This window comes from Capsicum annuum, chromosome 7 (assembly GCF_002878395.1).
Source record: "Capsicum annuum cultivar UCD-10X-F1 chromosome 7, UCD10Xv1.1, whole genome shotgun sequence".
Classification (NCBI taxonomy): domain Eukaryota; kingdom Viridiplantae; phylum Streptophyta; class Magnoliopsida; order Solanales; family Solanaceae; genus Capsicum; species Capsicum annuum.
The window spans coordinates 41,749,942-41,764,243 of NC_061117.1; the positions used below are offsets into that span (position 1 = coordinate 41,749,942).

Below are 14,302 nucleotides of genomic sequence, written 5' to 3' on the forward strand. Positions count from 1 at the left end.
CCAACAAAGTAAAAGAAAAATATCTTCCTCCTAAGTTCTCTACTTTTGGGAGATAGTTTTGAGCAACCTCCAAACTTCCAGCCTCGAGTTCACGTGTTTGGAAGTAGCTGTGGAACCTTGGGGAGCGACCGGCTAGAAGGATTTGCACTCGAGTCTGGCCGAAATCATTTTCAAGGCAGTGACTTTCCACAACACAGCATTTGTGACTATTTTATTATAATTATTAATTTTTGTTCCATATCAATATTGCAGTACTTTTTCCAACAATTTGAAAGTGATTTCTTTACATACAATATTGATAAATGACTCTTTATTTGAACAAAACTTTTCTTGATTTATCAAAACTTGAGCCATTGGACGGAAATAATTTTAAACGTTCGTCACAAAAACTTCTGATTTTCTTCGAACAATTAGAAGTTGATTATATTTTGTTTAATGAATCTCCTACTAATAACTCTAATAATGTTGTGATTGATGATGTTGCTAAAAAAAATTGAAAAAGATAACAAAACAGTTAGAGGATATTTGTTGAATCATATGACTAATCATTTATTTAATTTATTTGTTACTTACAAATCTGCTAAGGAAATATGGGACAGTTTAGAAAAGAAATATGGTGCCGATGATGCAAGAAAGAAAAAATATGTTGTCGGACAATGGATTCAATTTCAAATGGTTGACAATAAATCAATCATGGAACAAGTTCATGAATATGAAAATTTAACTGTTGATGTTCCAATGAGGATATGAAGATGTTTGAGATTCTTCAGGCGAATGTTCTGCTTGAAAAATTTTCACCATCCTGGAGTGATTACAGAAATCAATTGAAACATAAGAAAAAGAATTTAACTCTCCAAGAACTTATCAATTACATGAGAACATAAGAGGCAAACCATCTTAAAGATAAGATGGAAGCTCTTTCTCTTAATTCTTCTAAAGCTAACCTTGTGTAATCTTCTGGTACTATTGCAAAAGACAGCTACGAAGGCAAACAAAAGAATGTTCAAAATAAGGAACAAGTGAAAAAAATAATTTCAACATGCCAGAGAGCCAAATTAAAAAATCAAAGAGGCCTTGTTTTGTCTGCGGAAAACTTGGCCACAGGGTTTTCCAGTGTTATCTAAGAAAAGGACAAAAGCCAAAACAGGGAGGACAAGATGATGTCCAAGCTCGTCTTACAGAGGGTGATGAAGTAGTTTCTGCAGTAATTGTCGAGGCAAATCTGGTAGCTAACAAGACTGATTGGGTGTTGGACACAGGAGCTTCAAGACATTTCTGTGCTAACAAAGAATTATTCCATGACTTTGATGAATCCACTGATGGTGAGTGCGTCTACATAGGTAACTCCACTACTGCTGGAGTTATGGGTAAAGGAAAAATTTTACTTAAATTAACTTCTGGAAAAACTTTAGCCTTGAACAATGTTCTGTATGTTCCCTCGCTCCGTAGAAACTTAGTTTTTGGAGCACTTCTTAACAAAGTAGGCCTTAAGCTTGTTTTAGAAGCTGATAAAATAATTATTTCTTATGGAGGAGACTTTTTTGGGAAGGGATACCTTAATGGGGGCTTATTTGTACTGAACATTGATCAAGAGATTTTCAATGCAAATATTTCTAATTCTACTTATATTGCTGAGTCTATTAATTTATGGCATGGTAACTAGGTTATATTAATATTGCTTCTAATAAAAGACTTAGAAAAATGAAATTAATTCCTGTAGTAAATACTGATGATATTTCTAAATGTCTTGTATGTGTAGAAGCAAAGCATGCCAAGAAGCCTTTTAAATATGTTACCAGTAGAAAGACCGGGTTGCTTGAACTAGTACATTCAGACTTAGCAGATTTTAAGAAAACTATTAATAAAGGTGAAAATAAGTATTACATTACTTTTATTGATGATTTTTCTAGGTACACTAAGGTATACCTTCTTAAGTCTAAACATGAGGCTAAAAGCATGTTTCTAAAATTCAAAACAAAAGTAGAAAATCAATTAGACAGGAAAATCAAGAGATTTAAATCTGATAGGGGCAGTGAATATAGTACTAAAACTCTAGAAGATTTTTGTGAGAAAAATGGTATTATCCATGAGTTTAGTGCTCCCTATAATCCCTAACAAAATGAAGTAGCCAAACGAAAGAATAGAACACTTAAGAAAATGATGAATCCTATGCTTTTAAGCTCGAGTCTACCTGATTATATGTGGGGGGAAGCTGTCTTATCTGTATGTTATATTCTTAATAGATTTCCTCATAAAAAGTTAGACAAGACCTCATATGAGTTATGGAAAGGATATGCCCCTAACTTGAAATTTCTAAAAGTGTGGCGGTTTTTGGCTAAGACTGGTCTACCTAATTTTAAATGAGCAAATGTACATTCTAAGACCTTTGATACTATCTTTATTGCTTATTATCGAAATAGTGATGCATATAGATTTATGTCATTGAATGATTATTCTATTTGTGAATCTAGAGATGCAGAATTTTTTTAACATGTTTTTCTTTTGAAAAATGTTGTGCCTGTGATGTGCAAAATGATACTTCTATATAACTCTCATGTTTTGTCTGTATCTGATGTTATTGCTAATGAGCATGAAAATGAACTGAGAAAGAGTAAAAAATATAGAACTGAGACTAGATTTGGTCCTAATTTTATCTCCACCTTCTTAACTGGGGATTTTGATATTAATACTTTAAATGATGAATTAGTTTCTATATGCTTAATAGAAGAAGACCCTAAGACATATGATGAAGCAAAGAGTTTAATAGATGCGATATTTTGGAAAGAGGCTATTAAAAATGAATTAGACTCTATAGTTTCTAATCACATATGGGACTTGTATGATTTGCCTAAAGGTTGTAAACACATAAGTAGCAAGTGGATATTTAAGAAGAATTGAGGACTGATGATACAATTGATAAATATAAGGCTAGACTTTTGATTAGGGGTTTTAACCAAAAAAAAGATGTAACACTCCGAATCTAGTACCTGGAACGCTACACGATGCTCATGACCTCGAAGGACCACAAGCTAACCCATGACTGATATCTGTACCTGAACATTGCATAATATACTGTATGAATGTGGAAATAAAGGCTGAAAGGCCATAAGGTTCAAAATTGAGACATAATAGCTGATAAAATATAACATCTGGGTGGGGTATGAAATACGCGAAACAACTGAAATAAACTGTCTGAACATAATAGTCTGAAAAAAAGTTGATGGGACATGTCCCCAGCTAACTCCATCTACTGAAATCTAAAATGAATTAATGAAATAACTAATAATATCATCCTCGAATGATAAAGATTCACTGCTAAATCTGGCTGCTAATGATGCTCTGGAGCTTGTACTTTTGAACCTATGGTATAAAACACCATAGCGCAAATACGTCAGTAAGATTGAATGTACTGGTATGCACATAAGGTAGGCTTAATGCAAAGGGTTCACATGCATGAACTATACTAAGTGACTGAATAACATGAACGTGAGAATGCATGCATGAATACATAATAGTTGTAACTGAGTTCGTGATAACATGATTACTGAGCCTGAGTATTGATAACATGAGATACTGATAAATATATAACTGAAATAACTAATACTGAGCGACTGTATCTGACATTCTAGGTTCTGATGGAACTAGCTGAGTTCCGTACTATTCTGAGTTGACTATATCTGACAGTTCTAAAAGAACCATCTGAGTTTTATTACTGAGACTCAATAATTGTATCTGACAGTCCTGATTCTGTAATGAAACTATGGGAAGTATTTATCTAACAGACATGCCCCAAATAACGCATTATAGCTGAGTTAGGGTCCAATCTGTAACCCCAATTGGAAGGTTGCCAATACCGTGCCACTGGAAAGGACAATCTATGAGCAACCCTCATATAATAGGTAACTCTAGTGAGAACGGTAGGAACCCTCATATAACAGGTTAAGCCACCTCATCTATCCTCATATAATAGGCTATGATGTCTCAACCTACATTGACTACGTAGTTCAGGAATGCAAGGATTGCTTCTAAGAATCACACCCTCATATAACAGGTGAGTTCCCATCCTTGGGTTCACTCGATCATAATTCCTACTCCCATCTGAATAAACATTGAACATAATTAACTGAACTGGACTAGACTGAGTTCATTAAATTCTATGGACTGACGAAATGCTATTGAGATCTGATAACTGTCTGAAACTTCTTAGATTACTAGATTACTGAGATTTGCTAGAATTTTTGAGATTACTGGACTCATACTGAATTCACTGAGTTTTCCTTGAGTCACATGACTAATTGAGTTCTAGGGATTATGGCTTGACTGGGAGTATTGTGAAAACATGACACTGGCTCTAGACACATAGCTAAATTATCGGGTACATCACCAGGACTCGATAGCATAAAAGTAATTCATGGCATGAGTTCTAAAGCACAACAATGGCTACACATATATCCATAATCCATTGACTAAGACATTTTATCAAACAATTGACATGCATGAACTTGTATATGAATGGGAATTTCACATTATCAAACTAGTATGGCACTTTTCCTTTACATAGGCATTTAGTCAAATATATGGGGAGCATGCTTTGGTTATACAATCATCAACACATCTAATAATCATGGATACATCAATCAACTTGTAAATTGAAGGGTTTATCATGAATATTACGTAATTCATCACATATTAGAATCAATTCTTGTAATTAATAGTCTATAACATGGAACGAAACCAAACAACATCATGAACATCAATTTTCAATTTAATCAAATCATGAACATTCATAAATATACAAATCATGAATTTTGAAAAGAAATTCTTGAGCTTCATGGGTGAAAGAGACCCATGAATCAACACATGACATACCTGAGTTAATGAATCTGGAAGGATTGATAGAGAGTTCTTGTGATTTGGCCCTTGAATTTTGAGAACTAGGGTTTCATGGCTTGAGAGCGAGCAACTCAATTTGGGAAAAAATAGAGTGAATAATGATATTTTTAGGTCATGTAGGGTTAAATTTCATGTTTATGGCTGAACAAAAATTATGGAAAAAGACCCATTTAACCCTGGAAGCGTCTTTTAAATTTTGTGAAAATTTCCAGACTTGGGCCCCTGGCGTGACGCGGCGCTATCGAGCTGTGTCAATGGAATTTGACAACTAGGAAATTGGACGATGGTACGATGAGGGACTATCGCAGAGCTTCACTGGAATTTGACAATTGGGATTTTGGAGCCCTCCATGATGCGGTGAAATCTCAGAGTCTTATTAGAAATTGAAAAATGTCATTTTGGCTTAAGGCGCGATGCGCCACTGGTTGAGATGACGGTGTTCTACGACTGAAACTTTAAATCGCCATAACTTCTTATTCGATTTCTGTATTTAGGAGAATTTGGTATTGATGGAAAGCTTATTGAATTTCCCACATAACTAAAAGTGAAAATCTAGTAAATTCCCCATGGAATAAACATCATTCGATTTAGAAGCTAATACTTGACATTCTTAGGACGAAATTAGTTAGGAAGCTTTGGTGTATTACAAAAGGTGTTGATTATTTTGATACTTATTCTCCTATGACTAAAATAATAACCATTAGAACTGTTATAGCTCTAGCTGCTATTCACAGTTTAGTGGTACACCAAATGGATGTCAAAACTGCTTTTTTAAATGGTGATTTAGAGGAAGAGATCTATATGACTCAACTTGAGAGTTTTGTGGTCCTAGGATAAGAGGATAAAGTATGCAAATTGAGAAAGTCTTTATATGTACTTAAGCAGGCACCTAAGCAGTGGTATAAAAAATTTAACTTTACATTAATAGATAATTGCTTTGTTGTTAATTCATCTGATACTTGTGTTTATTCTAAAATGCTAGGATTAGACTGTGTGATTATATGTTTTTATGTGGATGACATGTTAATCTTTGGACCAAATGTAAATGTTGTAAATGAGACTAAGAAATTTTTATTTTCTAAATTTGAAATGAAAGACCTTAGGGAAGCTAATGTGATTTTAGGAATAAAAATTAAAAGAACTGTTAATGTTTCTCTTTGTGTCAGTCTCATTATATTGAAAAAATGTTGAAAAGGTTTGATTGTTTTGATGTAGTTTCAGTGAGAACTCCTTATGATCCCAGCATACACTTGAAAAAGAATAGAGATTCTAGTGTTTCTCAAACTGACTATGCTAAAATAATTGGGAGTGTAATGTTTCTCATGAACTATACTCAGCCTGATATAGCTTATGCTGTTAGTAGATTGAGTAGATATACTCATAATCCCAGTAGTAAACACTGGAATGCTCTTTATCGCTTGTTAAGGTATCTGAGAGGTACTATGGATTGGTGTTTGCATTTTAATAAATTTCCTACTATTTTAGAAAGTTTTTGTGATGCAAACTGGGTTACTGACAATGATGAATTTAGCTCGACTAGTGTCTATGTGTTTACTTTGGGTGCAGGTGCTATTTCGTGGAAGTCTTCAAAGCAGACTTATATAGCACGTTCTATTATGGAATCTGAATTCGTTGTCCTCAAGTTGGCAGGGCAAGAAGCTGAGTGGCTGAGAAATCTTTTGACAGATGTACCTTTATGGGAAAGACAAATGTCACTAGTCTCTTTACATTGTGACTCACAGACGACAATTGGGATTGTAAAAATAGTGTATACAATGGTAAAAAGAGACATATTCACATCAGACATGGTGCAGATAAATAATTATTGAAACATGATGTTGTTTTCTTGAAATATGTAAGATTCGAAAGAAATTTAGCAGATCCTACGACCAAGGGTTTGACAAGGAAAATAGTTCTTGAATCGTAGAGGAGGATGGGGCTAAAGCCAATGGATTGAGGTAATATGGTGGATACCTATTTGTGGCCAAATAAAGCCATATAGACCATCAATAAACAACACATATCCTATCCCTATGGTGTGAGGTAGTGTATATCTAAATCTAATTTTATCATAATTAATAAATTAATCAAATAAATCCAAATACATACTACTTCTGATAACTTTAAACAACATAAGCTCTGATACCAAATGTAGGGGGTGCGGATAACTTGGGTAACTTAAATAGATCTATTATAGCTCTAATGGATCTATTTTTGTTTGTGCGTAGATATTTCTTAACTTTTCTAATCATTTTTATTTTTAGTTTATTTATTTTATTTTTATTAATGTTCATATCTTGGGGGGTGATTAGATGGTATTTGATTAAATGTTTTACTGTAATATTTTTTAGTTTTTTCTCTTAGTCTTTGTAATTATTGTATATTATTTTGGAGGTATTCTAAATATTCTATATCTTTTGTTCTAAAATATTCAATTAAATTCTCTTTCATAAGTATTTCTGTTAATCTTATTTCTTCCATTTCTTGTCTCCAATATTTTAAATAATCATAGTCTATCATTTTATCCTAAAGTAGTTGTGATACTGCAAATTTCTTTGTAATAATTTATTGTAATTGTACTATATTTGATATTAAATTCTAGGTTATCTATTTCGTTAATTATCTTGTCTTTTTCTTCTATGAATAATTTCATGTCTAAATCATATTCTAAACTGTCTTTTAATTCTAGTTGTTTTATGTTTTTATTTATCCAAATTAATCTTTCTTTTAATTGTTCTCTTGCTTTTCTAAGATGGTTTCTATAATTAATTTCTTCGTATAGCCAACTTTGTTTTTCTCTAACTCTTTGAATATATTCTAGCATTTTTAATCTGTATAATATCCATCTGAATAATAACTGTCTGAATAATAATTTTTTTAATTCATCTTCTATCCAATTAGTACTTAGTAACTCATCTTCAAAATCAAATATTTTTCCCATATTATTTTCTTTATGTCTTCTAATTCTAAGTCTTTTATAATATATAAAACTAGTATCTTAGTTTCATCAGATATATATCTTGTTATATTATCCATATTATGCTTAGGTTTCTACGAATAACTTGGATAACTTGGAATTGGATTCTAGTAAGTAGTTGCTTTATCATAGTATTTATTAGTTGTTTGTTTTAATCTTAATAATTCCTCTATATTTTCATTAAGGAATTCTATATATTTTATATCTTTAATTCTCATATATTCTTCTAAATTTATTTTCATTAGTTTTTCTATTAATTGTATATTTTACATATCCATTTTTCAATTTCTAAATATACGTAGTTTATCATGGTTGATGTGTAGGTTTGGTATGTAAGTATTTGTAAGAGTAGGTAGGTAGGTGTGGTATGTAATTTATTCTAGTCATAAAATATTTATCAAATATTTTTTCCAATATGATTTTTCTTATATCTACAATTTCTATATCCTTAAGTATATACAAAACAAGTATTTTGAATTTATCTACCATTTCGCCAGATAAATAAGTATTCATTTTTCATATGATGCTTTTTCAAAATATTTCCTTCAATCATACATATAACAAAATATGATCATTTTAGATTACTATATACTAGATTATTCTTAAATAACATGTTCTTCAGTCACTATTAGCATGGTAATCTGGATACTTTTCCCTTAAACAGCGCCTCTACTCTGGCTACTCCCCTATCACGTGTTTCTTGCCTCACCGGTTTTACCTTTAGGATGGCATAGTTCTTAGGGATTTTTCTCCTTTTTCCTCTTTGCTAATAAACTTCTTAACATGCTATTTTTCGTATAATTCTACTATAAAGTAACTAACATGAACTTATTTTATCATATCATGATTGTCAGGAATTTATGAATTTAGCTATTCATAATCATAAATATAAATACCTGTTCTGATAAATTTGACAATTCTAGATTTTCCATAGCTGTCTGATTCATAGCTTTTCCTTGGAAATATACTTATTTTTTATTAAATAATTCAAAAAAAATTTGTGTACAAGAGAGGGTTTTTCTTCAACTCATGAAGGGTTATCCCTAACTGAGCAATATACCCTCTATTTATAATCCTAAGAAAGCCCATAAACTATTAACACACTTACACGTTTCCTAATTTACATCTCCTATTTTTGTCAGAAAGATAAGAATTAATAATGCTATACATGAAAAGTCAAAAAGCCTATGCCTAAAAATTTAAAGCTATTAATGGCTATTACTAAAAAGTCTTCCTAACTATACAATTTACGTAACAAGATTTAAAAGTCTATATAATAATTCACATGTCGCTTCTAGCTTTTATTATCTTTGTCTTTTATCTCTTCCATTATTGCTCCGTTGTTATCTTTTTTTTTTCATCTTCTACTTGTCGTATCTGCTGCTTTTTTTTTATATTCTTGCTATTGTAGCATCACATCTGGAATAAAGTTGTGTCTGCCACTACATCTGCTGCATATGTGGTCATCGTATCTTTGGCCAACCTGTTTACAGAATTGATCCATAGCTTCTTCTGAAATAATTCCTTTCGTAATAGATCTTGTGACTGGTAACTCTTCTGGTTTTAGGATTGTTATGACCCATTTTCTTATCTCTTCTCTGTCATTTTCTCTAATATTTTTACAAGTAGAGTAAAACAATAATTGATTCATGTTATAGTAAATCCAAATTGGGTTTTGATTTATATAATTATTTGCTAACTCAGTCAATATACTGCTAAGTCCAATAACTTTTTTGTTTCGGTAGAAGTCCGGTATCTGATTTTTGGTTATCTCTTCTTATTCGCATATCTCTTTAGGGATAATATAATCTCGTGTCATTCCTATCTTGACAACAGTAATTATTTATTTTATTTCATCAAATAATATTTCTGCTGGTGCTGAGTAGAAATGAACATAGAATAGCTGTCCCTTCGTAATCCTTTTATAATCCATAAATTTTTTGTGAATATCTGAAATTCTTTAACTCTTCTCCAGTAATTGTGTAAACTATAGGTAATAGTCCATAATAGTAACATGAAGAAATTAAGTTTGCACTGGTGCCAGGCAAAACAATAAGTTTGTTATAGTTCTGACATTTTTGTATAATATATCCTTGGTTTTGTCTTGCTAAATATTTACTCTGGATAGGTTTTGTATATAACAATTTTTTGTAAGGTATAAATATTATAAATATATGTACGAGTGATATGGTTATAAGTCTGTTTTTGTTGATTGAGTGATTCGGAATATGTGTGTATCTGGGGAGGTATAGATGACTCTGATTTTTGTATATTTGGTGTATATGGTTTTGAGAATATCTGGTTGAGGTCATAATTCTTTTTCTTTGGTAGTTCAAGTTTATTTTGAGTGACTATATTCTTTCCCTTGGATATATCACCTGTGTCTGCAGTTGTAACTGTAATTTCGTTAGTAATTTGAGTTTTTAGGTGTTTCTCATCGTTACCTTCTAGGTCTAATTTTTTAATGTGCTCTTCCTGCATAGTATCTTTGCTAATAGCTTCTTGTTTTTTTATAGTGCTCAACCTGCACTTTTACATTTGTAACTTCAGTAGTTAATGTGATAACTCGTTCTTCTAATAACTTCTTTTGTTCAAACACTTGTAATATTAAGTTTGTTTTAGTATCTTTGACATCAGCTTCTTCTATTGGTAAATCAGTTTGAGTAGCTTTGTCTTGATATGTAATCTGCAATAACATTCTTGTCAGTCTTGATTACTTCAATTGTAAATGTAATATTTAATATATTCAATACTAATCTCCGAATTTCCTTCGTCGTAACTGAGTTTTGTATTTTTCTTGTTAATCACCATCGAACCTGGGTATTATCTGTTCTCACAATAAATTTTTTATATACAATATATGGTTCAAAGTCTAATAAACATTTATATAATGAGCGTAATTCTTTTCTATTTATTTCTCATTTTATTTCTGTTTCATTAAATGTACTTGAGTAATATCTATAATGATGTTCTATTTTTTCATTTTCGTACATATTTAAGTACTCCTCCATAACAATATTCACTTGCATCTGTTTCTACTATATATATAAATTTTTTATTTTTGTCTGGGAATTATAATTTTGGTAATTCTTTACAAAGTATTTTTATTTTCTAAACTTGTTTTATTATCTTTTTCGTTGTAATTATATTCTACATCCTTTTTAAATTTTTTCTGTAAAGGCTTTAGGTTTTCTGCTAATTTTTGTATATATTCACTTACATGGTTTACTAATCCTAAAATTGATTGTAATTTATTTTTTGTATCTAGTTCTTCTTTTGAATTTATTATTTTTTGTACTATATGTTTTTGCATTTTTACTCCATTTTTATCTATTTGTATTCCTAAAAATTTTATTTGGTTTTTCATAATTTCATCTTTCTTTTCACTTAAAATTATTCCCGATTTTTCTATTATATCTGTAAATTATTCTAATAATTTTAAATGTTCTTCTTTAGTTTTTGTGTATAGTAGTATATCATCTATGTATACTATACAATTAGGTAATTATTTAAAGTAACTATCCATAAAGTGTTGGTATCTACCTGGTGCATTTTTATATCCTAATGGTAATACATTCCATTCATAAAATCCTTGTGGTACTGTAAATGCGGTTAATTCCTTATATTCTTTATCTAACTTTAAGTGGTAAAATCCTGATTTACAGTCAAATTTACTAAAGTAATATCCTTGTATTTGTCTTATTTTTAATATCTTATTTGGTATTGGATAATTATATGTCACAGTTTTTGCATTTAAATTTCAATAGTCAATAACCATTCTACTTTTTCCTCTTTTTTGTTCACTATGTTTATTTACTATAAATGTTGGACTATTATGTTTACTATTGCCTTTTTGTATATACTGTTTTTCTAATAATTCATCTATATGCATTTTAAATTCTTTTAAATCATCAAAATTATATGTTAGTGGTTTTTGAGTTATTATGTTATTTTTATCTATTAATTCAATTTTTATAGTAGTTTTATGTTTTTCCATCCTTTTAATGGATCTTCACTATATAATTTTCTTAATTTTTTCTTTATTATTTCTACCTTATCTATTGAAAATATAGTTATTTCTTTTTTATTTATCAAAAATACAACTAGTTCTACTGTGTCTTCTGTATTTTTTATATTTTCTAACTTTTGTGTAATTTTTTTGCTTCCTTTTATCCAATCAGTTTTCTTTCTTATTTTATTAGTAACTCTTTTTGCTCTTACTTTTTGTTTACATGGTGTTGTAAACTACCAATATATTTTATTTATTATATGTGGATATAATTTATCTAAAAATGACATTCCTAAAAGCATATCTTTTGATGTTAGTTCATAATTATAGATTTCTTCTATTGTTATTATTTTATCCCATATCTGTATTTTTACATTTATATATAATTAAACTTCCTTCATTATTAAATCCTTTGACTACTATTGGTGTTTTAAATTTATCCCATTTACTTTCTGGTAAACAGTTGTATCTACATAAGTTTGCTTCTGCTCCTGTATCTATCATAGGTGTATAATACCTATTATAATATCCTTCTACTATTATTTTTACAAGTACATATATTTTCATATCATGTTAAAGTTCGTTTTATGAATAATTTCACTTTATTATATGTTATAGATAATTGTGTATGTTCTATATTGTATGGTTTTACTTGTTCTAACCATTTTATTTCTAATATTATATCTGCTTTTTGCATTTCTTCCTTTATTTCAAATTCTATTTTTATTTTCCTAACTCCTATTATTATTTCTTTTTCTGCCGTGTCCTTAATGTTTATTAGACTCCTTGGTAGATCTGGCCATATATTACTATTAGATTTTATTTCTTCACTTCTTACTAGATATTTTGTTATACAATTTTCTTCTTGTCCTGTGTTTAAGAGTATTAAATATTCTTTTTCATTTATTGTTCCCGTTATATAATATTGATTTAAATTAACTGTTGAAGTTGTTTCATAACTTGTTTTTTTTATGAGCTTGATGATTCTGGTTTTTCATGAACTATTCTTTTTTATTTACTTATTCTATCATTTATTATTTCTAAATCTTCTTCTATATTTATGTCTTTGTAACTATAATCATTATTATCAATTGTTTTTACAAATTGTTCAAAAGGGCTTTCTATTTGTAATTTATTAATTTTATATTTTTCTATTATTTTATGTTTTGCTGTTAATACATATAGATTTTTACATCTTGCTGTAAATATTTTACTTTCTAGGGTTAGTTCTATTCCTAATATTTTTCAATATAATACTAATGATTTATCTATATTTTTATCTGTTATTGCTACTGAATAATTCGTACTTATTATAAATTAAAATTTTTGATATATTAAATTTCCTTTTATGACTGTTATTATACTTTTTTCTATAGGTTTTATAATTCTATCATCTGCTAAATATATTTCTATTGGTGTATCTATTCCTTCTTTAAAACATGTTTTTATTAATATCTCTATTCCTCCAAGGTGTACATATTTTATTGGGTTTTTACTTTTTATATCGTTTATTTCTTTATTAATTATTCTTTTTGTTACTAGTGGTATACTAGCTCTTTCTCTTGCATAACTACAGTCTATTACATGTTTTTTTTGGCTTACTACGTAGTATTCTTCCTTTTTTCTGCTAAATATATTTTTTATTGTTGGTATTTTAAATATTTTTTCTATACTTTGGTCTAACTCTTTTCCTTTTATTTCGTCAAATATATTACTGTCAAATATTATTTTTTGATCTGTTCCTTCTTCATTTAAATATTCTTCCTTTGTTATTATTTTTATATCTTCTTTAGTTATTTGGTTCATTTTTATATCTTCTTCAGTCATTTGATTCATCTAATTCACTATCTATTTTATTATCTGTTTCATTATCCGAAATTTCATATATACTATCTTCACTTTCTAATCTATCTGCATTTATTCTGTATTTTCTATTTTTATTTCTGATATTTGTTTCTTTTTTGGAGTTTTAGGTAATTTACAATCTCTAGCTAAATGTCCTAGTTTTCCATAATTATAACAAGTACATTCTTTTATAGATTTCTTTTTTCTATATGGTCTTTTATGTTTATAATTTTTTACATAACATCTTTTTCTTGGTTTCTTATATTTATATTTTGATTTTTTGTATTTCTAGTATCTCTTATGTCTTTTTCTTTTCTTATAACATCTTTCTTCACATCCAAATTGAGGTGCTATTTTATCTTTGCAACATGTTAAATTTCTTATTAATGTTTTTTTTTCATTTTTATTTCTTCTCTATATTTTTCACATAGATTTCAATACCATTGTTGTAAAAATTTTATTCTTGCTCCTAGGGTATCTACTATTTTTGCTTCATCCCAACTCTTTATTATTTTTGAACTAAATGGTTCGGGTAATTTATTAAAATATAATCTTCTTATTTCTTTACTTTCTTCTAT

At 29.3% G+C, this 14,302-nt stretch overlaps 1 protein-coding gene across 1 annotated transcript; it reads left to right on the forward strand.

Annotated features, from left to right (window-relative positions):
- Positions 1-1,039: 1,039 nt before the first annotated feature.
- Positions 1,040-6,722, forward strand: LOC124885716. Its single transcript, XM_047393967.1, has 3 exons — positions 1,040-1,655; positions 1,760-1,867; positions 6,460-6,722. The coding sequence occupies exons 1-3, from the start codon at positions 1,040-1,042 to the stop codon at positions 6,720-6,722; spliced, it is 987 nt and encodes a 328-aa protein (XP_047249923.1).
- Positions 6,723-14,302: the final 7,580 nt, after the last annotated feature.

Excerpts from the sequence above, each read along its gene's own strand:
- LOC124885716 (XM_047393967.1), top strand. The coding sequence starts at position 1,040 with ATGCCAGAGAGCCAAATTAAAAAATCAAAGAGGCCTTGTTTTGTCTGC. Across the intron at positions 1,656-1,759 it reads GTCTATTAATTTATGGCATG|AAGCAAAGCATGCCAAGAAG; the intron begins GTAACTAGGTTA and ends TTGTATGTGTAG. Across the intron at positions 1,868-6,459 it reads TAAGAAAACTATTAATAAAG|GTGCTATTTCGTGGAAGTCT; the intron begins GTGAAAATAAGT and ends CTTTGGGTGCAG.